At 22.5% G+C, this 24,704-nt stretch overlaps 9 protein-coding genes across 9 annotated transcripts; 5 read left to right on the forward strand and 4 right to left on the reverse strand.

Moving 5' to 3' along the window:
* Positions 1–101: 101 nt before the first annotated feature.
* Positions 102–1,650, reverse strand: SRAE_1000294500 (Cell division cycle protein 20 homolog; the record flags this gene model as incomplete). The annotated part of the gene is made up of 2 exons (XM_024650080.1): positions 102–1,530; positions 1,577–1,650. 2 exons carry the CDS (start codon positions 1,648–1,650, stop codon positions 102–104), a joined length of 1,503 nt encoding a protein of 500 aa, XP_024503893.1.
* Positions 1,651–1,774: 124 nt separating this feature from the next.
* Positions 1,775–3,950, forward strand: SRAE_1000294600 (Dolichyl-diphosphooligosaccharide--protein glycosyltransferase subunit 1; the record flags this gene model as incomplete). The annotated part of the gene is made up of 3 exons (XM_024650081.1): positions 1,775–1,797; positions 1,855–1,932; positions 2,570–3,950. 3 exons carry the CDS (start codon positions 1,775–1,777, stop codon positions 3,948–3,950), a joined length of 1,482 nt encoding a protein of 493 aa, XP_024503894.1.
* Positions 3,951–5,892: 1,942 nt separating this feature from the next.
* Positions 5,893–7,106, forward strand: SRAE_1000294700 (Hypothetical protein; the record flags this gene model as incomplete). The annotated part of the gene is made up of 2 exons (XM_024650082.1): positions 5,893–6,579; positions 6,639–7,106. 2 exons carry the CDS (start codon positions 5,893–5,895, stop codon positions 7,104–7,106), a joined length of 1,155 nt encoding a protein of 384 aa, XP_024503895.1.
* A 1,535-nt stretch (positions 7,107–8,641) lies between these two features.
* SRAE_1000294800 (Hypothetical protein) lies at positions 8,642–9,451 on the reverse strand (the record flags this gene model as incomplete). Its single annotated transcript, XM_024650083.1, has 1 exon — positions 8,642–9,451. One exon carries the CDS (start codon positions 9,449–9,451, stop codon positions 8,642–8,644), a length of 810 nt encoding a protein of 269 aa, XP_024503896.1.
* A 1,773-nt stretch (positions 9,452–11,224) lies between these two features.
* On the reverse strand, positions 11,225–12,388 carry SRAE_1000294900 (Protein quaking; the record flags this gene model as incomplete). Its single annotated transcript, XM_024650084.1, has 3 exons — positions 11,225–12,006; positions 12,067–12,268; positions 12,326–12,388. The coding sequence occupies 3 exons, from the start codon at positions 12,386–12,388 to the stop codon at positions 11,225–11,227; spliced, it is 1,047 nt and encodes a 348-aa protein (XP_024503897.1).
* A 1,209-nt stretch (positions 12,389–13,597) lies between these two features.
* Positions 13,598–14,628, forward strand: SRAE_1000295000 (Serine/threonine-protein phosphatase PP1-beta catalytic subunit; the record flags this gene model as incomplete). The annotated part of the gene is made up of 2 exons (XM_024650086.1): positions 13,598–14,377; positions 14,425–14,628. 2 exons carry the CDS (start codon positions 13,598–13,600, stop codon positions 14,626–14,628), a joined length of 984 nt encoding a protein of 327 aa, XP_024503898.1.
* Positions 14,629–14,833: 205 nt separating this feature from the next.
* SRAE_1000295100 (V-type proton ATPase subunit G) lies at positions 14,834–15,511 on the reverse strand (the record flags this gene model as incomplete). Its single annotated transcript, XM_024650087.1, has 3 exons — positions 14,834–15,055; positions 15,113–15,275; positions 15,492–15,511. The coding sequence occupies 3 exons, from the start codon at positions 15,509–15,511 to the stop codon at positions 14,834–14,836; spliced, it is 405 nt and encodes a 134-aa protein (XP_024503899.1).
* A 4,813-nt stretch (positions 15,512–20,324) lies between these two features.
* On the forward strand, positions 20,325–21,644 carry SRAE_1000295200 (Speckle-type POZ protein; the record flags this gene model as incomplete). The annotated part of the gene is made up of 3 exons (XM_024650088.1): positions 20,325–20,489; positions 20,552–21,445; positions 21,507–21,644. 3 exons carry the CDS (start codon positions 20,325–20,327, stop codon positions 21,642–21,644), a joined length of 1,197 nt encoding a protein of 398 aa, XP_024503900.1.
* A 1,268-nt stretch (positions 21,645–22,912) lies between these two features.
* SRAE_1000295300 (Serine/threonine-protein kinase RIO2) lies at positions 22,913–24,540 on the forward strand (the record flags this gene model as incomplete). Its single annotated transcript, XM_024650089.1, has 2 exons — positions 22,913–23,626; positions 23,674–24,540. The coding sequence occupies 2 exons, from the start codon at positions 22,913–22,915 to the stop codon at positions 24,538–24,540; spliced, it is 1,581 nt and encodes a 526-aa protein (XP_024503901.1).
* Positions 24,541–24,704: the final 164 nt, after the last annotated feature.

Genomic DNA, 24,704 nt, shown 5'->3' on the forward strand with positions numbered 1-24,704 from the left:
AATTATTTATTAGTAGAAATTTTAATACTAAAAACACTACAATTTTTTTATAAAAAAAAAGATAAATTTAAAAGTTAAAAAACAATTATGTAAATTAAAATTTAACGAATCCTGTGAGTAGGATGTACATTATGTTGACGAGGTCTACCGACAAACTCAAACTCTTTCTTATTATTATGTTTGTAAGGAAAAAGTTCCCATATTTTGACTGTCTGATCAGCTGAAGCAGTAACAACATATTCATTACCTGGCGACACTGTATGAGAAATGATCCTTTCCCTATATGGTTCAAAAGAATGAAGTTGTTTGAGACTTCCAGAATTCCAAATATTCATGTTATTTGAGGGATTTCCATGAAAAGATACTATTTCTTTATAATCATCACTTGCAAAAATACCATTTACAGGTGAATGTGTTTCAACTTCTTTTATAATTGTACCGTTATCAATATTCCATAATTTTATTGTACCATCACTAGTACCACCTCCAGTTGCTAGGACATCTTCATAATAGGAATTTGGAACAAAAGACAATGCTTTAACTGTTCCTGTATGACCAATTAGTGTCTTTTGACTGGATTCTGGTGAAGAATACACTGTATCACCACCCCAAACCTGAACATTGCAATCTCCACTAGATGAAACAAGATATTTTTTATCAGGTGACCACAATAAACCACAAATTTCTTCCGTATGAGCACAATGACTTGAAATTTTATGATCTTTCATTCTAACATCATGATGGTATAAATTCCCACTACGAGTTCCAACAGATAAGGTATTATGATTCCAAGCTTGGCAAGCTATTCTACCAACTTGTGATCTCATAGTTCTCATCCTTCTTCTAGTCTCCACATCAATAATATAAATTTTACCATCACTTAAAGCAACTGATAAAAATTGTGCTGAGTTTGAATACTGAACTGACGATATAAAATCAGGTCCTTCATCAATAGAATAAAGATGGTATGATTCCCCGGACACGGGAACATAGGCATAGATGTCAAATGTTAATGCTACGGCAATTTGATTATTAAAACCCCAGTGAATAGGTGTTGAGTAGTAATCATCCAATAAATTAGGTGCATCAAGAATCCTAAGTTCAGAGGCAGGGTAACACCTTTTTTTAACAGCTTTTTTCATTGAAGAAGATGGCTTTAAAATTCCTGAATGAACAACTTTCTGCCTTGACATGTGTCCAACAGGTGCTTGAGGCACAGATATACCAGTAAAAGTCCATATTTTCTCTACTTCTTCTAACTCCTCATCAGGTTTACCACGAATAAAATTTTTTAATACAAGATTTTCATCGTTTTCATCCAAAAAATTCGGTGGCGTACTAGGTTCATTTGAATTAGCATTAGACTCACTATTGCTAATTTTTTGTTTTGGACGATTTGTTATTGAATAATTACCATAGTCAAAACGTTCATCATCTCTGCGAGGAATCAACCTATCTCCTTGACATAATGATTGACTGACGTTTATTAATGTTGCATTACTTGAATTTAAATAATTTTTCAAAGATGACCTATAAACAAAATATTATTTATCAAAAAATACAAAAAAACACCAACCGAACAAAAAGTCCTTTTTCAGCATTTGAGTTATCATTATTTTTTAAAATTTTACTTTTATTTAAAGTATTCATAATAATAAATAGTCTTCTAGACAATTATACTAAATATTAAAAGCGGACACTAAGTAAAAATGACTTCTAGAGAGAAAGAGTAAAAACTAAAGCATTAATATTATAGGAGAATAACTTTGACACGATGCCCGCCATACAATACGCGTGGTGAGAAAACAAATTGATGCATCGTTTGATTTGTATGTTCATTTTTATTATCTTTAGGTGCGGAAATCTTCATGATGCAGAAGTTTGTGTTATGTGTAATGATAAATTATTACTTAACAATTTCCTCAAGTTACAGTTCCCACAATTTTTTTTAAAATAATTTATTTGTAAAAGTAATTTTTATTTGTTTTTTTAAAAAGATCAAAAGATTTCCTTTCATTTGAAGTGATATGGATGATTTAAGATTTTCTTTTAATTTAAACAGTGTGAGAGATGAGTATTTACTTTAATTTGAATATACATAAAGTTTTTTTTTGTAAATCAAGGCAACGCAAATATTCATAAATACTTAACCATTGCTTAATCGTATTTTAAAAAAAATTTAATATGATAGAAAAATTCATTTAAGATACTTCTTAAAAATTTTATTCATGTTGGAATTAAATAAATTTAAAATTTTGGAAATAAAAAACATCTTTGATTTTTACATTTTACATATGTAACACCACCAATATGAAACTACATTCAACCCAAATAGTCTTATTTTTTACTTGATTACAAGAATCAAAAGGCACTTTATACCAATAAAAACAGCTTCCATAACGAAAAGCGTTGGAAGCACAAATAATATTATGGACAACTCATTTAACATGCTAGTATATTATTAGTATACTATTTTTTTTATTAATTTTTTTAATCGTAAATTAACATATATTTTTACAATACTTCTATTGCTTTGTTTCCAATACTAATACATATTTAAATTTTTCAGAATGTATGGTATTGTATATTTACTGACAACATTTTTCTTACTTGTCGCTTCAGTACCTTCTGATTTGGAAGTTTCTGTAACAAGGGATGTTGATATTTCAAGTCAAATTGTTAAAAATGCTTTAGTATATACAATTAAAAATAATGGAAAAGAAACTTTAACACAATTTGTCCAAATTATACCAAAAGCTGAGAATGATCATTTGGCTTATATTAGTGCAAAATTTGATCAATCAACTAAATTTAAAGTTTCTCAAAAAAAAATTGATGATGTACCAAGTGATTTTGTTGCATATAATATTGATTTGTCCAAGGGCATCCCTGCTGGTGGCAGTGCAAAATTAACAGTTGAATACAAGGTTACACAATACCTTACTCCATATCCAGAAGAAATAAGGCAACTAGAAAATCAATTTATGCTTTACAAAGGATCTTCTTACACACCATCTTATTACAATTTAGTAAAAGATTCTACTACATACAAAATTCCTTCAGGAAAGGTTCATTCATACACCACTGTTTCTCCATCAAAACAATCAACAGGAAAAATTACTTATGGACCTTATAATAATATCAAAGCATTTGACTGGAAAGATATAACAATACATTATGAAAATAATTCACCTTTTGTTGTTGTAACTCATTTAACTAGATGGATTGAAGTCTCACACTGGGGTAATATTGCTGTCGAAGATAGTCTTGAAGTTGTTCATAGAGGAGCTAAACTTGTTGGTGGTTTTAGTCGTGTTGATTATGCTCAAGACAGAAGACGATCCTCTCACCCATCTGTTGCTTCCTGGACAACTCAATTACCTAAAGGAGCAAGAGATATTTATTATCGTGATGAGGTTGGTAACATCTCCACATCGGAAGTTCTTCACAGAGCTAGAAGTGTTGATGTTGAAATTACTCCTAGATTCCCACTATTTGGTGGATGGAAGACAGATTATATACTTGGTTATAATCTTCCAAGTAGTGTTGGTTTATTTTACAAAGGCAATGACTATACACTTAAACTTCCAGTTGTTGACAAAGTATTTTCAAATTTTGTTATTGAAAAGGTAACTGTTAAGGTTGTCCTACCAGAAAGATCCTCAAATATTAAACTTGTAACACCATTCTCTGTTACCAAGTTACCAGCAGATATTCATTTTACTTTCCTAGATACCGTTGGTAGACCAGTTACTGTTTTTGAAGTGACTAATGTTGTTGATAATCATGTTCAAAATTTCTCACTTTCTTATAAATACTCAATAACATTCCTTTTCATGGATGTTGGTATTGCTATAGGAGCTTTTGCTACACTTTTTGCCGTTGTCATTTTCATTACACGCCTGGACTTTTCGATTGTAAAAACTGATACTTCAAAGAAGAATTTGTAGAAAGGGTTATTAATTAGACAGTTGTTGTAATTTATTTTTTTTTTTTACATAAAATCGTTTTCTATGATTTCTTTTAATTTGTATTCAAGTATTGTATTATTTTTTTTTATTTAAAAAAATATACTTGTTGTAGTAATTTCTTTTTTTTTTTCTTCATGAAAATCTTATCCTTTTACAGTTATTATAGACAATGTAATATTTATTATAAATTATGAAATTTCTAGTCTCCATAATTTTAAAAAATAATTTAATTGAAAATTGTCAATGTTTGTTTTACTGTTAAATGTTGTAAAAGGAAAAAACAATAAAAGTATTATATCATTAAATGCTTGTTATTGACTGTTTATTGCAATTTATGTTGTTACTAACAATAATATTCTATAGATTTTATTTAAAATTGGTTTTTTTTATGACACAATAATTATTTTTAGTTGAAAATATTAATATATCTAACTGATTATTATATGGATTTGTTTCATTTCTTGATCATCTAAAAAAAATTGTATGATAAGCTAAATTAATCTTGTATTTTTTTTTTCAAATAAAAATTAATTAAGAGGTTTCAAAGAATTTTTGTTACTGAAACTTAAAATAATTATTTTAAAGTTAAAAATATTATTTCTTTTTCATATTATTACAAGAAAAATGTTTTAACGTTAAATTTACATACTAAATTATGCTAATTAAATAATAATTAGATATTTATCTTTTTACTAAAATTTTTATTAATAAGCCTTAATATATATGAAAGATGACAAAATGTTTAGTATAAATAGGTACAAGAAATGATGACTTGGCCATTTTTAAAAATTTTCTTAATAGTTACATAATCAATTTAATTATATACTAAAATAAGTAACTTGTAAGTTAAAACTTTAAATAATTAATTAACAGTATACTGTAAAAATATAGAAATATTTTATAAATAAATATATTCTTATATATTTTTTGATTAATTTTTAGTTTTTTAACTGTATAACTAATGGCAATTCTATTAATTATAAATTATTTAAAAATTAATGACTTGTTTTCTTAATAATATCTATAATTTTGTTAATAATATATTTAATATTTTCAACTGATGTATTAAATAAGTTAATAATTATTAAAAAAAAATATATATATATATACATTAAACATGAAACAAAAATTTCATGAATTTTTATTTACTTAAAGATTAAAGTACATAATATGTTAATATACTAATTTTCATAATGACGAATGTTTTTTTTTTATTTTCAATAGTTTACTATATTTCATTAAATGAAATGAATGTGTGAAAAATGATATAATTTTTACTTATCAAATACAATATTATCCCAGAAATAGATTTTATTAAACATTATAAAAATTATACATGAAATAATAATTTATTTTTATTACTAATAACATTTAATATTCTTTAAATGTTGTAATAAATTTTATTTTCTAATAACAGAAGTTTAATAAATAAGTAAAAACATTATTTAATATAAACACCTTGGAGAATTTTATTAAATTTATAATTAATAATATCCTTTAAGATATTTTTAGTAACGATTAAAAAAGATTGTTAGATATTTACTGTTGACAGAGATGGCTTTTGATGGCAAGATATGTCTTATTAATTAATATATGATTTTCCTCCCTAGGTACATAATATGATAATATATGATGTAGGCTTGGCTATATATCATTTATAATTATAACTAGCTGTTGCTAGTATGTCACGTATTTATTATTATTATTATTGTTTGTTGAAGACGATTGATAATCCTTAAACAATAAACTTTAATTTTATCTTGGAGTTTCGTTTATGTTTTTGATACTTAGAATTTATTTATTTTAATTAATCTTTACAATATTAAATTAATTTATATAACTTTTTTTTTTTTTAATATATAGGCTAATTTTTTTTTTCTTCTTCTTAATTTGTTTGTCTTTACACAAAAATATATATTCAATGGCATCACGGCAATTTGAAGATGCCTTTAAAAATACTCCAAGTAGATTTATACCTCATAGACCTAAATTTGTTAGTAATAGTGGATATAATAACTATCAGGAACAACATTATGGTATAAGTAATAATGATAATGATAGAAGATATTATAATAGATCATCACCTTACAATGATCATCGTATAAATGAAGAATATCAACAACAACCATTACCACAACAACAACAATTTCGTAGGATAGTAGTATCTTCTAATAATCAACAAACATATACTGAAATTAATGATAGAAAACGACCAAGAATGGAATATTATCAAAGAGATAATGAATATCAACCACCACCACAACCAATTCAAAGAAATTATCAAATTAAAAGACCATGTATTGATGATAGAATACATAATTCAACAACAACAACAACAACAAATACCTTGAGTCAAAATATTAAACCACCAGTTGTTTTAAGGCCTATAACACGTGTTAATAAATCACAATATCAACCTCACAAAGTTATTCAAAGATTTGTTGATCGTCATCCCAATACAATTATTATGAGAGGTCCCAATATACTTTATAATAGTAATGGAAGTGGAAATCATCAACAATCAGTAGTAAAACCAAGAAATTTAAAAGAAGATTGTTATGTTAATAAATTAAAATTGATTAGGAAAAATTGTAGAAATATGATTTTTGTAAGTTTTTAATATTTATTTTAAAACTAACAGTTTTATTTTATTATTTTTTTTTGTAGACAAATGCAGCTATGGTTGATGAAATCTCAAGAGTTAACTTTGCTATTCAAACAGCAACTGAAGAAGTACAGATGATAGCAAAAAAAGTTCAACATATGGAAAGAAATAAATTGAGAAGATATCAGCAATTATTAAAAAGAGAAGCGTTATCAGAGTGTAAAGAAAGAGTAGATGATGATAAATTAATACCTAATCATAATATTAATATATTTTATAATACTAAGATAGATAATAATGATAAACAAGAGATCTCTGAAATTGTGGAAAATGATAAAACGTATCCTAGTGATATAATTCACGATGATAGAGAACATTATGATTGTCATGAGGACAAATCAAATGAACCATTTTCAAATTATGATATTGATCATGATTTGTTACTTAATAACAATCAATTAATGGTAGAAAATGATTATTATCAAAACTCATTTAGTCAATATAACAATGAACATAGCATAATATTATAAGGGTAGTTCTAAAAATAATCTCACAAGATACGGATAAAAAAATCAGGTACTATTTAATTTTTGTAGAACCATTTTTTTTTCGAATAAAAATATATAAATAAATTTTTTTTAATTATTTTCACGATTTCAATGGCAGTTTAAAATTATCTATTCTAGTTATTATCATTTATTCAGATTTTGAGTAATTGTATTTCTTATGGATTTTTAATTATTTGAAATAAATTTTTCTTTAGTTTTAATGTGCTAATTTAAAATTATAATATTTGTTGAAAATCTTCGAAGAAAATAATTACAATAAATAAAACTTTACAGTAATAATATGTCTTTTAGAAAAATCATTTAAAATATTTTTATATAGTACTTTTAAATATACAAATAATTAGTATAATGATAAGAAGAATTATTTTTAATGATAAAAGATAAAATAATTACATATAAAACTTTTAACTATATTAAAAAAAATCTTATATACGCGAAGATTCATTTATAAAAAATATTCACTTTTTTTGTAAAAAATTGCGTTTTTATAAATATATGCGACAACAAGTGTAAAATTATCATTTGCTTCAAAATGATTATTTTTGAATGACACTTGTTCTAAGAATTAAAAACAGTTAAAAAAACATTTAAGTATAAATTTAAAGAAATCATTTTTCCTATATCTTTAATATTATATTACTTCCTACCCTTTTTTGAAAGTGGTATTCTGAAAATGAATACTACCAGAAAAAGGTTAATAACTTCCTACCAAATAAAGTTATAAATAAAAAGATTTTGAAGCATACCATACTAAAGATTCAGAAATATGCGATGTTTCTCAGTTACTGTAAAAGCTTCCAAATTTATTTCAAAAAATATCAAGAATTATAGACATTTTATATGTAATAAAATTGAAATATTAAAAAAAGTGTACTTATATTAGCCAAAATAACTTACCAAAAAACTATTTGAACTATTAAATGGAATGTGAAATTAACTTAAATATAAATTACTGAATGCTATAACAATTTTCTTAATTTTAAAAAATATTACATAATACTTATTTTAAAATATCTATTTTTTTCTACAAACTATAAATATCTAGAAATAAAAATTTGATAGTAATATTCGATAAAAAAATTGTTTGACGAGGAAAAAAAAATTAATAATAAAAAAAACTTTTTTTAAAAAAAAAAAATTTATCTATAAACCCCCATTTTTTATTACTTTCCATCTTCATTCTTCAGATAAGATTTCAAAGAACTTCTTCTGGATATATTTTCTTCTTATTTAAAATATCATGTTTCTTTAGAAAGTCAATAGAATCTTTTTGTGTTAAAAAAAAGATTTCAAAAACTTATAATTTTAAAAAAGAAACAGCAAGAGATTTCTTTGAAAAAAAATTTTCCATTATAGAACACTTCTTAGAAATTATATTATCCATTTTAAAATATTTTTTTTATTTATCATTTTTTTATACATTAACTTTTCATTTCTCTTACATATTAATTTTTAATTTATATAACTTTTACCGTAATTGAAATGTACCAAATATTTTAATTTACAATGGTAGATAATATAGGTTGTTGAACTTCAATATCCTCATATATTGGAGGTCCAGCACCATCAGGTACACTATAAATATTTCTTTCATCTTCAGGTAATAAATTTTTTTTCTCAGACTCTTCATATGTTGGAGGAAATTTAATTCCATGAATCTTTTCAACAGTCTTTTTTATAATTGCTCGTTCACTGATAATACTAATATTATCTAAATGATCATCTACTTTATTTTCAATACATCTTTTTCTTAACAAAAAAAATGTTTGTTTTAAAACAAATAAACACATAAATACTCCAAATATTACCAGAAACCGTAATAAATATATATATATATAAGTTACTTTAATTTTTTCATCATCATAATCATCATATTCATCCTCATAAAGAGTAGAAATACAATCTGGTGGACCATTAGTATTCCTTTCTACACAACTATCACAATATATACCACCAAAATTTTTATTACATATACATTTATTTGATGTCACAGCTGTACCATGATAACATTTTATTCTGTTACATAAATCACCTTGCCATCCATATGCACATTCACACCTTCCATTCATTAATTGTCCATGAAGACATTTAGATACAAATTCACATCTTGATCCACTATAATGTCCATAACATAAACATATATGTAATGTTGAATTCCATTTTCCTCCCATAGGATTACAATAAGGAATTAATATATCTAACTCTTTATCATAAAATAATCCATCTTCACTTAACCATAAACAGAAAATATTTGAAATAAGTATGATAAGAATAATTATAAATAAACTTAAAAAATAATATCCCATTTTTTTAATATATTTTTAATCAGTTAAATATATGAATATATAGAAAAGTTTAATCAAAGTTTGTTAACAAAGACATTTATATATATATATATATATTCATATGATATGATACTATACCATATTGTCGCTCTTTATATTTGTTAAGAAATAAAAATTTTTTATCTAATGTTATAAATAAACAGCCTGATAAAATGTATACACACATAATATTTAAAAATCCACTATTTAGTATCTTTAAAATTAAGATTCTATGTACACATGATATAAAAGAGTGACTCACTTTGTTTTCATATGAAATGTATAATGTATTTATTAAAATAAATTATTACAAAAATATTATTTAAATATTATTAAAATATTGAATTGTAATTTCTTATAACTTTAATGGTTTATAAAATTTAGGTGTCATTAATATTGATAGCAAAAATGTTTAGTTTATATTTAATTAAATATTTAAACAATTATTTTTTTTAAAACTTTTTAAGTGCTTATATATAAATTAAAAAAAAAAAAAGATTTATTTTTAAATTTTAGTATGATGTGCACTAGACACTTTTTTTTTTCTTATCTCTAATCAAAATCCGCTTTCAATAGTTTAATTTTTAAAGATGATAATAGCTATTATGTTGTCTCATTTGAAATAAGCCACTTTACATATGTATCACTTTTAGCTAACCTTATTAAACAAATATCAGAGATAATATAATAAAATGTATCTCATTTGATTTGCCTGAATCTTTTATAAAAAATGATATAAATATCGTGATAAAAAATATCAAATTACCATTTTTTTTAAACTTATTACAATGTCTTGCATTGACAATTTAACAGATTTTTTTTTTCAAAACAAGTTTAAAATAAGGACAAGAGCTTCAAAAATAGGATAAAATTTTAATGAAGTTTTGAGGTGAATCATATCTATCGTTCAACTACAAAGACATAGTATCAAAAATTTAAAAGAAGGGAATGTAAATCTTAAAAAGGCATTATGACGAATTAATAAAAAAAAGCAATAACTTGGTGTTTTTTTCAACATAATTGTTATGTTAATTTCTAAAAAAGATTCAGATGAATCAAATGAGATGTTTGGTATTGAATTACCATTACTAGTTATTTAACAATATCAAATAATATTTGCTACAAATATATAATGGTTTAATATATAAAGAACAACTTAAAATTTCTTGAATATATTCAATTTTCAAAAAGTAATTTTTTTTTCTCCATATATTTTAAGTGGTATAGAAAAAAAGTGTAACAATTTTTTCTATCCTAATCTTTGCCCATATACATCAAAAATAAAAAATTTCATACCAAATACTTTTTTTATTGTTTTAAATGATTATATGAAACTTCAAAAATAATATTCATTTATAAAATTTAATAAAATGTTATCAAAAGTTTTATTTTTAAATTCTTGTTTTCAGAATATTAGTTTTATCTTTCTCAAAATAATATTAACTTTTTTTTCTGGAAACTACTTTAGATTATTAAAATTTCCTTAAACAAAAACTACATATTATATGATTTTATCAAATTTTCTATTAACAATTTCCTCTGTAATCTTAAGAAATAACTTTAAATTTATTTTTTTTATTGAAAACTTATTTATTACAAAAATTAAAAATGAACAATTTTAAAAAATTTTATGTAGATACAAAAAATAATGATATAGAAATATTATTTGAAAATATAATTAATTATAAGTTAACTGAGCTTCCACTAACAAGAAAAGAAAGTTGTATTTACGTGAGATTTGTAACTTTTTTATAATCAGATAAGTGTGTTACATGCTTGTTTTTTAGTCTTACCAGCTTGGAAGTAAGATAATATTTCATTATTTGTTGAAGAATTAAAGACATTAGGAGTATAAGAGATTCCTCCCAACAATTTTGTGTTGCTAATTCTAAGTGAATCAAACTGATTAAGCCTGCCTTCAAAAGTTGATAAATTAAAATCAAATTGTTTTTGTAATGTTGGTGTTCCACATTTATCTGTTAACGATGGGGTAATTAATGGTGATGTAATGGGAGGTGTAGAAAAAAGTGGAGAATCAGGATATATTGGAAACGACATCGTTTTACTTGAATTACTACATATCTGAGGATTGATAATAAAAGGTGAAAGATTATTTGAATTGGAGACAGATAACTTATAACTAAGTGAAGGACGATATGTTCCATTGATAATGGCAAGCTCCATTAACTGTTTCCTCTTTAATTCATCTGATCCCTCAGGAGCTGGAATAAGAAGTTTCTCTATTTGTTTTATGGCATTCTTAATTTTAATCTTTGCACGATTTGGTGTATCTTCGCACTGTATCAAAACATGTAATTCTTCTTCCAAATGCTCCCAATTTGGTTTTCCATAATTAGCCTCTTCCTTCTTTTTATCTTTTATAGAACCTTTTCCTCTAACTAAAATTTTACAATTTGTTTCATGTTCCAATTGTTTAGCTGTCATTCCTCGAGGACCAAGTATACGTCCAACAAAATTATATTCAGGATATTCTTTAACTGGAACAAATATTTTCTCTTGAACAATTGCAACACTACCTTCAGGTTCCGGAAGTTGTAGTTTACAATTAGAAAAGTTACATTGGAAAAGAGACATACGTACTCGGCCTATTTCTTCATCCAAAAGGCGACTGATATTTGGAAAAAGTTTTGGAAGTATTACAAGTTTTTTTTTCTCCGTCAAAAGGGCAATTAAATAATCCATTGTAACATTATTTAATCCAATATTATCTTTTAATATCTCTAATTCACTGGTATTACATAAAGTAATCTCTTTATTTGATGTTGATAAACTACTATACTAAAAAAATTTCATGATAAAAATTATAATAATATTCTGAAGAAAAAAAAAACTTACATGATCTTTACGATATTTTTCAAATTTCCTATCTGTCAACTCAAACTGATGAGGAACTTCCATAATTATTTTTAAAACTAACAAACTTCTTTCGTTACTGATTAACTAAAAAACGATAACTAAAAATAAAAAGATTATAATAAAATATTTTTTTGATATTTAATTGGACAATTTTTATAAATTATCATTATGTTCAAAAAAAAAAAAAACCAAGTAATGAACTTTCATCAAATATTTTATATTGCGATAATTACGATGACAGTCAAATATGTTTTATATGTTAAGAAGACCTGTGATCAAAGATAAAATAATTATTAGCTATATCTATATATATATTTTGAAAATGATGCCTTTGACAATCATTTAAAGTTAATCCTGGGGCGACAAATTTCTACAACTAATTATCAATATTAACTCTTAATATTTATAAACATAGTTTTTTTTTTTTAAAACGTACCTTGTAATTTATTAAAATAGGTTAGAATATTAGTACACAATAACTTTTTATTATTTTTTTTCATGATAAAATTGTTAAAAATTAAATGTTAATAAGATAAATAAAATTTTAATCTGTACTTTTTATTAAAAATTATTCTTAATATCTAAACTATAAATAGATAAAGGGCAAATGATAATAAAATAGATGATGAATATAAAATTATGTTGTATACTTAAAATGAGATATTGTTCTCATGACATTTGAGAAACTTAAATCAAAAAGACATAATTAAGTGAAAGAAAGTTTCTTAATTATTAAATTATATCTTTATATTTTTTTCTTTGCTTTTTGATTCTCAATTAGTTCTTTCATGTTATATCATTAATAGTTTACAATTATTCTAGAATATTCGAAGTTATTTAAGAAACTGTAATTATTTATTATTTTTTTTCAGTTAAGCTTTTATCCTTGAATTAACATATATTAATATTTAATTTTTTATCATATATATAAATATTTTAAAAAAAAAAATTTTTAAACATTTCATTTAAAAAAACAGTTGATAGTATTTTTTATCAAAAAAAAAATTTATGTATATTTCATGTATATATTTTTTTTTAAATAATTATAAAACCAATTTATTCAATTATTGATATTATTATCGAAAAAGAGATACAAGTTATAAAAAAAAATAATAAAATACAAATTTTATAAATAAAATTGAATACAAAATAAAAAAAAATTATTTAATATACTAAATCTTTTATAATTATATACAAAAAAAAAATAATTAAAAAATCTACATGTAATATATTTTTTTATTATTTTAAATAATGACTAGTACAGAATTTATATCAACAAAAGTAGAAACAAAATTATCATTTCAATTGGATAAATTTGTTCTTCGCCTTCTAAGTTTAGGTAAATGTGAGAAACGTCTTGAGAATATTATAACAGAAGGTGAGATAAAAGAATTGATACAGGCAACAAAAGAAGTTTTTAATAAACAACCAATATGTTTAGAAATAGAACCACCAATTATAATATGTGGTGATATTCATGGGCAGTATCCTGATTTATTAAGATTATTTGGTCATGCAGGTTTTCCACCAGAAAAAAATTATCTTTTTCTTGGTGATTATGTTGATAGGGGTAAACAAAGTCTTGAAGTTATTATAATGATGATGGCTTATAAAGTTTTATATCCTGATTCATTTTTTATATTAAGAGGTAATCATGAATGTTATAAAGTTAATAGAATTTATGGATTTTATGAAGAAATTAATAGAAGATATAAATCACCATCATTATACGATGACTTTTCAAATCTTTTTGACTTTATGCCACTTACAGCTATTGTAGGTGATAAAATATTATGTATGCATGGTGGTTTATCACCAGAATTAAAAAAAAGAGATGATTTAAAAAATATTCCTAGACCTATATGTCCTTATAAAAATAGTATAGTATGTGATTTACTGTGGTCAGATCCTGATTCAAGTGCTAGTGGTTTTACCGCTAATGCCAGAGGAATTTCTTATCTTTTTGGAACTAATGTTGTTCTTAAAACTTTAGAAGACCTTAATTTAGAATTAATTTGTAGAGCACATCAGGTAATATTTTAATAAATATTTTAACAAACAGTTTTTTTTTTCTTTAGGTTGTCCAAGATGGATATGAATTTTTTGCAAATAAACGCCTAGTAACAATATTTTCAGCACCTCATTATTGTGGTCAATTTAGTAATAATGCTGCTTATATGGAAATTAATGAAGATTTATTATGTAATTTTGTTATTTTAAAACCATCAATAAAAATGCGTATTGTTGCTGGACCAACGCCAAAAGGAGATTTATCTTTATAAAAAAAAATGTCAGTTAATAATATATGTATAACAATTATTATATTAAGTAATATTTTAACGTTTTTTACTGCTATCAATTTTTCTCTAAAAAAATATCGAAATATAAATGAATGTATTTTATCATTTTTTTAAAACAATAAATATATAAATAATATTATCTTTTTTTTTATATTTAAAAAAATAAAATATATAATAAATTTATATATTATATATTATGTTCTTTTTGGAGAAGAAGATTTCTATGAAGTTGAGGTTGTATATCACAAACAAGTTGTAGAAGTCTATTAATAACATGTTCTTTATTTTTATTAACAGAATCTTCTAAATTTTTTAATGTTGTAGTTGTATCTAATTTTATTTTTTCCTCAATAGATTCTTTTGAACCAAGATATTCAGATTCAAATTCTTTAAATTTTATTTCTTGTTCCTATTAAAAAAAAAATTTTTTTAATAAATAATAATTTTTTTTATTTATATTATTTACCTCTTTAATTTTATTAATTTCAATTTGTGCATCATATTTTGCCTCTTTTAATCTTTGAGCTTTTCTTTTTCGAGCTTCAGTAATCTTTTCTCCAGCTTTCTTTTCAGCTGCTAATAATTGTTGAATTCCTGTTGTTTGTGAAGCCATAACTTTTTTATTACTCCTAAAATTAATATTATATATATATATATAAATAAATAAAAATTTTATTTTGTTAGTCGTTAAAATGATAGAATAATACATTTATTTTTTTAATAATAAAAAGTTAATATTAATAAATATAAAAAATATGTACATAAAAAACTTCTTGTACCTTTTTTTCTTTAGTCAATTGTTAATGTAATTTTTATTATATATATATATATACTATTTTACCAACCTTTTTACCTCTTCGTTCATCTATTGATCTTCGGTTCTGTTCTTCAATTGTATCATAGGTATGCAAGTATAAATAGAAGATCAGGAATAGTAGAGTTACAAAAATATATACTTATATATCATTACTTTAATACGTGATAAATTGAGAAAAATTTTTGTTGTTTATAATACGAAACATTTTATAACCAATTAATATAAAAGTTTTTTTTTTTCCTACAAAAATAATTTATTTTTTTTTCCATCATTTTAATATAAATTGCTTTTTATAAAAAATTTAATCTAAAAGTAATCAAAATAACAAAAATTAATATATAATAGTGCAAATGTTATATGATATATTTTAAATTTGAAAAAAAAAAAAAAAAATTTTCCTTCCCTTTGAAGATAAAAAATATTCATCAAAGATTATTTTTACTTGTTCCTATAAACATTTTATATACTGTCTTTGTATTTGCATAAATATAAACATTTTTAGTAAATTTAAAGTATAATTTTTTTTTAATATTATTAACTTAATAAATAATTAACTACCAGTATATTAAACTATTTAAAAAAATTTTTTTTTTCTCCAAATAAAAATTAAAATTATCAATAAAAGGAAAAACTTTTTAAAAAACATGATTAAAAGTAAGGTTGTTAAATAAAATAAAATAGATGATAAGGAATAATTTAAAAAGGATTTTTTTTTGCTTTCCTAATCAAGATTTAATAATAAATAAAAATAAATCTGATAATACTTATATGTATATAAACTTTTATAATAAACTAGAATTTTTATTTAACAATTTCTACTTTTTTGCTGTTTTTTTACCTCCTATGAAAAGCTTAGAGGCTTGTTTTTTTTTTTTAGTTATTATCAAAAAATGATATTTATCAACAAAAATTATTACTTTTTACTTTTCTTTCTAAATAACAGTTCTTTAATGATGTAAATATTTTTTATCAACATTTAAAAGTACATTTATTCTTATAAATTCATTTATATTCATTATTATACCGATCGTTAATGTATGTAATTATATTTTCATTTCATTCACAATAACTTTTTTTTTCATATATTTTTTTCTTACTAAATTAATAAAAGATATGTTATTTACACTTTTTTTTTCAATGATAAAATAATGCTTTCATCTACAAATGATACTTTAATAAAAAAAAGAAAAACTTTAGTATAAAAACACCATAAAGCTATCCACTTTAATCTTATTCTTTTCAATATTATAATTAATGTCTGTTGTAATAAAAATTATTTTATAAAAATTTCTTCCCTTATTTTTAATAACTTTAATCAAACACTTATCTTTTCTTTGACAATCGTAGAGATGTATATTAAGTTATTAATATACATATAATCATCTAAATACCTTTTAGAAAAATAGTAATAACTTTTGAACCTGATATTTTTAGTAGCTAAGGCTTGACAAAAAGATACAAATAAGATATATAAAATATTATATATATTTTTTTTCCTCAGTTATTTTTTTTTTTAATAAAATGCTTTTGCCATAAAATATAAATTAAAAATTTCTTTTATCCTTTTTTAATATTAATTCAAAGATATAATCTTACTATCCATACAAAATATTTTATTTACATTTGTGAAATAATGCTTTTAAAAATTTATGTATACATTCATATTCAATTATCTTTTTTTATTATGTTAAAATCAGATTTAATTTTTTATTATTATATATATTAAAAATGTTTAAATTAGTTATTTTATTTTTTTTTTTATTTTATAAGTTACCTTTGGAGATTGAATTTATTACTTAATTTTTAGTATGATATATTATAAAAACTTTTTTATCCCCCATCACAATCTACTTTTAATATTTTAATTTAAAAAACAAAAGAAGTTATTAGTTATTTCCTAATAGTAATCTATCTTTGAGACTTTATTTCAAGAATCCAATTTTTAAAAATCAACTTTCTTTATTTTCCTTGTAATTGAAGAGAAGGAAAAAAAGCGGTGAATAATTCATCTTCCATTATTATTTCAAAATTTATAAATTCTTCTCGAAAATGTTTCATATATCTAAAAAAGATATAATATATTTTTTCAGAATAAAGTAAACATATATTCTAAGATTTGATATACATAATATATAAACATTATTTCTTGCAATTTTTATTAAATTTTAACTACCAAAATTTTTTCTAGAACAGATTTACTTTTAAAAAAACATAATCTCAAAGTTTGTCTCTTGAACTTAAAAGTTAAAAAATAAATACTAAAAAGAATGTTTAAATGACAGTGGATGTTCTTTAGTATATAATTCAAGAACAAAAATATCCATCTTTAACATTACTTATTTTATTTGAAAAAACTACCAAGCAAAAAATAATTTATCTCACTATAATCATTTTAAAAAAATTATTTTTAAAACGTTATGATCGATTAAAAGTACAAAATTTATTAATGTTGATATAAAAAAAATTTTTCATTTCTAACTAATTTAGATAGAAGAAAAATAAAATTATTTTAATAATATTATACTTAAAATGAGGGATGAAAAAAAATTTCTTTGAGGGTTTTTTTTTTCTTTGATTTAATTCATAAATATATAAATGTTTTTTAAAAATATTTGTAAAGTTATTATCCTTTTCATTATTATGTACTTTTTATTATTTTTAAAAAAAAAAATCAGGAAAAATCTTTTATTTTTTATTTCTTACCTATATATGTATTTAAAATTTCTTTATAATATTTTTCTTTTTATAGTATAAAAAAATAATGATCAAAAAAATAGTTATAGGGAAACATCATAGAATACAATTCCGTATAGAATACTTTTTGTTTACATCGAATTTCGAGTATCGTCCCCTATATATATCCTTTTGCGTAAGCTAACAATTACTAGCTTTATTTACATTAACCTTATGCATCTTAATTCATTTATTTTTCTACATATTTTATTTATAAAATAATAATTATTTATATAATAAATTTTTTTTAACATTATTAATATTCCCTTTAAAGACTAATTTCATAATAATAAGAATTTTTTTTTTAATATATTTAATTTTTTTATTTCTTTATTTTCTTATCAAAAAAAAAATTATTAGTCATTATTTAATGTCTAATTTTTTTTTTTTAATAAATATAATAATATTAAATCAAAGAGTAACATTAAAGCATTCTGATAGATGAAGATGCACATCTTTATAGAAATAAAATATTATTTGGGGGGGGTTGTTGGTGTTATAGTAGACATCGACTACAACATATCACAATTCTTTTACCATTGATATATATGTATAAATTATAGGGCTAAGGACACATATTGGTACTTAGTTGTTCTCTTTTTTCTATTCTCCTAAAATTTTACTTCCCTTCCTCGCATTGCTATCTTTTATAATTTTATTCGATCAGAAAAAAAAAATTTAATTTTTTTTTTTCCCCTGTCTGGTGTATATTTAAAAATAAAAAAAAAAGTTTTTTTTTTCTATATTATTGGTAAATAATTATATAAATGAATGCACCTTGATAGTAGAGTGAGGACATATATCTAATAACTTTATTTGTACGTATAATATTCTTAACATTTTCAATCGATTTGCAGTTGTTCGAGATATCTATATATATATATAGTATATGCATTTAATATATATTATTATAATATTCCCCTTTCCTATATATACACATACATGATGTTTAAAGAATTTCCAATGAATACAATAAAAAATTTCTAACATGTTACCATTAATGGTGTTGTTGTATGATAGTAGATATGGCGCCTTCGTAAAACATAATGATTTTTATAATTTATAAATACATAGGTAACATTGTAAATCTTTTTTATTTTTAAAACTTTTTTTTTTCATTAAAATTTGTGTATGTGTACGCCTATTCAATTTACTACAATATGTAATTCTTTTTCTATCGATAATGGAGCAAATAAAGAGAGATTTTTTTTTTATATATAATTTGGAAAATTTTTGTCTTCATATATTATAAAAAAATTTATATCTCTCTTTAATATATGTAATAGTGATTTGGATGAAGGACGATTTTTTCTATATATAATGTTAATAAAAAAAAAATTTTTTTTTTATTCCTTAACATCTTCTTTTTATTTTAATGATGATAATATAAAAAAGAGGTGATGAATCAATTTGTGTTGTAGGTTATTTTTATTTCCTTTTTTAATTTATAAATGATGATGTATCTATTTATAATATATATATATATACAAGTAATTTATTTATTTTCAATATAAATTACTCTTATATATATATAATTTTTATTTTTTTTAAAACTTCCTCTTTTAAAATAAATAGTGTAGGAAAAATTAAATTTTTATAATTGTTAATGATGATGGTGGAAAGGAAGAAAAATTTGTCAAATTAACTAAAAATAATAATGGATATATAAGTAAATATATTAATGAATATTATCTTTGAATGAGTATATATATATATAATATTTACTTATTGTTTAAGGAAAGAAAATTATAAATATTTTTATTATTTTGACGTTTTTACCCATTTTATTTTATATATTACTTATTAAATTTGTAGTTTATCAATTGTTATAAAATAAATATATATCATATTTATTGCAGGTTCGTAAAGCAGTTTTAAATTTATATTATATTTAAACGTGATTATATATATATATATATATATATATAATATATAACATTATGATTATTATATATTGATTGAATTTAAAAAAGATATAAAATTTTAAATGTAAATTTTATTTTATAATTTATTATTGTAGGCATTTTTTATATATATATTTTTTTAATATAATTTTCTAATACAAATTAATATTTTCAAATATATTATTTATTATATTTCTTTAATAAATTTTTCTATTAAAGGTTAAATGGATACTGGAAGTGATTCAAATTTAAGTACCACTGTCAATCATCATTCCTCCTCAACATCCTGCCTATATTCAGCTCCTTCTACCTCAAGAAATAATTTAATTAATCAAAAAAATGAATGTTATACTTTCGTGGAGCCTGTTCATCTACGTCAAGAATGGACGGTATTTTTTTTTCCTTCTTATATTAATTATATTTATTTATTTTTTTCTTAATAAATTTTTAGATAAGTAATTTTGCATCAGTCCTAAAATTAGCTATGCCTGGATTATGTTTAAGAAGTGCAATGTTTAAAGATCCGGGTGTACCTGATGCTTGTTGGCAATTATGCCTATATCCCGGTGGAAAACGAGCAGAAAATGCTAACAATGTATCTTTATTTTTAAAAATGTCAGCAATATCACCTGTAAAAGAATTAAATTTAAAAGCTGAATATAAATTTTTCTTTATCAAAGATGATGGTGTATATGGTTTTTCAAATGTAAATATTGGAGATTTTCATGCAAAACCACCTAAAGGAGGTCATTCATGGGGTTTAAGAAATATTCCAAGATCTAAAGTTGAAAGTTGTATAAGAAGTGATACATCATTACTTGTTGTTTGTGAAATAGAATTGATGCCAGATCAAGGAAGAATATATTGTAAAGAGATGTCAAATAACTTTGCCAGAGATATGGTTCCAGTTGATAAAAAATATATATTCAGATTTTCAGATATGTATGAGTCAACAGATTTAACTGATTGTAAAGTTATTTGTGAAGAACGAGAATTTCTTGTACATAAATTTATGTTAGCATCACAAAGTAGTGTATTTCGGGCGATGTTTAAACATAAAAATACTAAAGAAGCAATAGATAATTGTATATTAATTGTTGATTCAACAGCATCTGCTGTTGCTAAGATGATTGGTTACATTTATACAGCTGAACTTCCTGGAGAATTAGAAATTGAAGATGCAGCAAGGCTAGTTCAACTAGCAGAAAAATATGATATGGATCAATTAAAAGCATTATGTGAGGAAAAACTTATAATACAATTGTCTAAACTTAATGTTTGTACATTATTACAATTTGCTGATACATATAATGCCGATTTACTTCAACAAGCATGTATTGAAATGGTATGTTATTATTATTATAATTTAAAATAATATATTTTAAATTTTGTTGTTTTTTTTTTAGATCTCAACATTTCGTAAACAAATAATGGTAACAGAAGACTGGTTAGAAATGAAAAAAACACACCCTTCATTGGTGAACCATGTACTTGAGCTTATAATTGCATTTGATAATTCACCACCATCCAAAAAAAGAAAATAGTTATGTGTATTTAATAATAATATATTCTTAATACCTTTCTTTAATATATACAAAAAAAAATATTGCCTATTATTTTTCCTGTGTTGTATATGAATATACAAAAAAAAAATATATTAATAATGATTCAAAATTCAATGGCATAGCTGAATTAACAATTTATTATGTCAAGTATAATAATGATAAAATCTATTAATTATTATATTAGAACATATATAAATTATATCTGGAATTGGATATGGCTTTATATATTTAAATTTTTCAAAAACAAATATATATAATATATATATATTTTTTTTTGCCAACTCTTTCATCTTACCAAATATTATATCTTTTTTTTTATGTGCAAAGGTTACTTAGTCTTTGAAATAGAATATGATTCGTTTTTTTTTTTGCCACAAAAGGTATGCTTTTTTTTATTGTTATTTTTGTAGTTAAAGATATATGTGTATATTTTATTTATCTCTATAAACTTTATTAACATGTTTATATTTTAATTTTCTTCATAGATTTAATTTTATCTCTCTTTCTTTTTTCATGTCTACAAAAAAATCAAAATTACTACAGCAAAATCATGTTAAAAAGTAAACCTTCAAATGGAATTTGAAACCATAACTACATATATATATACATATGAGTGTGTATAATTCTTGTTGATCATGAATTTGGCTCAGGCATTTATAATACAATATCCAGAAACAAAAGTACATATCAAATAATTATGTTTTAGTAATTTTGTACTCTTTTTTTTGTCACTAATAACGGTTTATTATTTTAATAAATTATTAATTTTTTTTTTATACAATTTACTTTTATGTATATTTCACTTTTATTTCAACTTTTTATTAAAGTAATAGTAATAAAAATTGGTTACTATATAAATATATTTAATTGTTACTTTTTGATTTTGATCAATTATTACATAATCTAGATTTTTATCCTTTCAGGTACAAAATTACATAATTCTACCTTTAATTGTACTTTAAGATTAATAACAAGTTTTATGATTATTAACTGGTTTTTATTTTTATTGTATAGTTTTATAGATATGTCTACTACTTTATATCTCTTTTTTTAGTAAATGACATTTTTCTTGATTATCTCTATATAATTTTTTCGGGGGACGTTTTACCAATTTAAGGGATATTATTCCAGAGGAAAAATTTAAAAATATTAATTCAAATATTTTTTTTTATTTTTAAAAAGTTTTTTTTCAAGTGTTATTACTACAATTTTTATATATTATTTTTTTTAAGAAAAACAAATAAAATATGGGTCGTTTTAATGTAGGATTATTACGTTACCTCCAACCAGATGATTTTCGTGTTTTGTTGGCTGTTGAAATGGGATTGAAAAATCATGAATTTGTTCCATTACCTTTAATAGCAACTGTTGCTGGTATCCATCGTGGTGCTACATCAAAAACATTAATGGAATTATGTAAATATCAATTAGTATCATATGAATGTGGAAAATCATATGATGGATATAGATTAACAAATTTAGGATATGATTTTTTAGCCTTAAGAGCATTAAGATCTCGTGAATCTGTATCTGCTGTTGGAAATCAAATAGGTGTTGGAAAAGAGTCAGATATTTATATAGGTGGTGATAAAGATTTAAATGATGTTGTGTTAAAATTTCATAGACTTGGAAGAACATCATTTAGAAAAATTAAAGATAAAAGAGATTATCATAATAAAAGACAACATGCATCATGGTTATACCTGTCTAGACTAAGTGCTTTGAAAGAATTTACTTTTTTGGGAGCTTTATATAGTAGAAAATTTCCTGTACCAAAACCAATTGATTGTTGTAGGCATCTTGTTGTTATGGGACTTGTTGATGGTATTACACTTGCTGATGTTGGTGAATTAAAAGATCCAGAAGTTTTGTATGATAAATTAATGAATTTAATTGTTAGACTTGCCAGACATGGCCTTATTCATGGAGATTTTAATGAATTTAATTTAATGGTTAAAAAGGTTTTGTTTTATATTTTTAATTAATTAAATTAATAATTTTTTTTAAGGATGAAGAACCAATAATGATAGATTTTCCACAAATGATAAGTATAGATCACCCAAATGCAGAATATTATTTTATGAGAGATGTAAATTGTATAAGAGATTTTTTTAAGAGACGTTTTAATTATGAATCAGAGTTGGCTCCATCAATGAAAGACATAGAAAGAATACATAATCTTGATGCTGAGTTATCTGCTAGTGGTTTTACCAAACAAATGCGAAGAGATTTAAATAAAGCTTATGAGATTGGTGATTTCAAGGCTCATGAAAGTGATTCATGTGATAGTGATGATGATGATAAGAAAGAAAATGATGATGAGAATGAAGATGAAGAAGTAGAAGATGTTGATACAGATGAGTATGATGATGATGTTCATAATAGAGATAAAACTGATAAAGAGTTACGTTTTGATAAATGGATTCAAAATACTCAAGATAATTTTGATAAATTATGTATTGAAGAAGATATAGAAGATAAAAGTAATAATATTGAAGAGATGTCACCTGAACAATTGGCAAAATATACAAAAGCTATTGATGATACAAAAAAGAAAATGGAAAAATTAGATGAGGTAGAAAAAGTTAATCAACCACCAGAGTATGATTCAGAGGAGGATGATGAAATTCATGATATGGGTGGTGATGCTGAAAGTGAAAATAGAAGAATATTTAGGCGTGGTAAAGTTACTCAGGCAAGGAGTGTATATAGTAATGGAAGTACAATAGATCCAGAAATTGTTAGAAAACGTTTACTTCATGAAAAAAGAAAAATGAAAAAAGAAAAGATTCGTGTTAAAGGTAAACAATGTGCTGTATCTAGAAATAGAAAAGCTAATAAAGAATTAATAAAAGAATATTCAGGATGGTTTTAAATATAATTTTTTTATATAGTACTAAATATTTTTGTTGTTATTTGTTATAATCAAAAAATAAAATATTTTTATTAATATTTAATTATATATTATAAAATGTCTAATCATTCAAATATTATATATAGTATTTTATTCTTTTATATTTATTTTAATCATTAATTAAT

This window comes from Strongyloides ratti (genome assembly GCF_001040885.1).
Source record: "Strongyloides ratti genome assembly S_ratti_ED321, chromosome : 1".
In the NCBI taxonomy this organism is placed as follows: domain Eukaryota; kingdom Metazoa; phylum Nematoda; class Chromadorea; order Rhabditida; family Strongyloididae; genus Strongyloides; species Strongyloides ratti.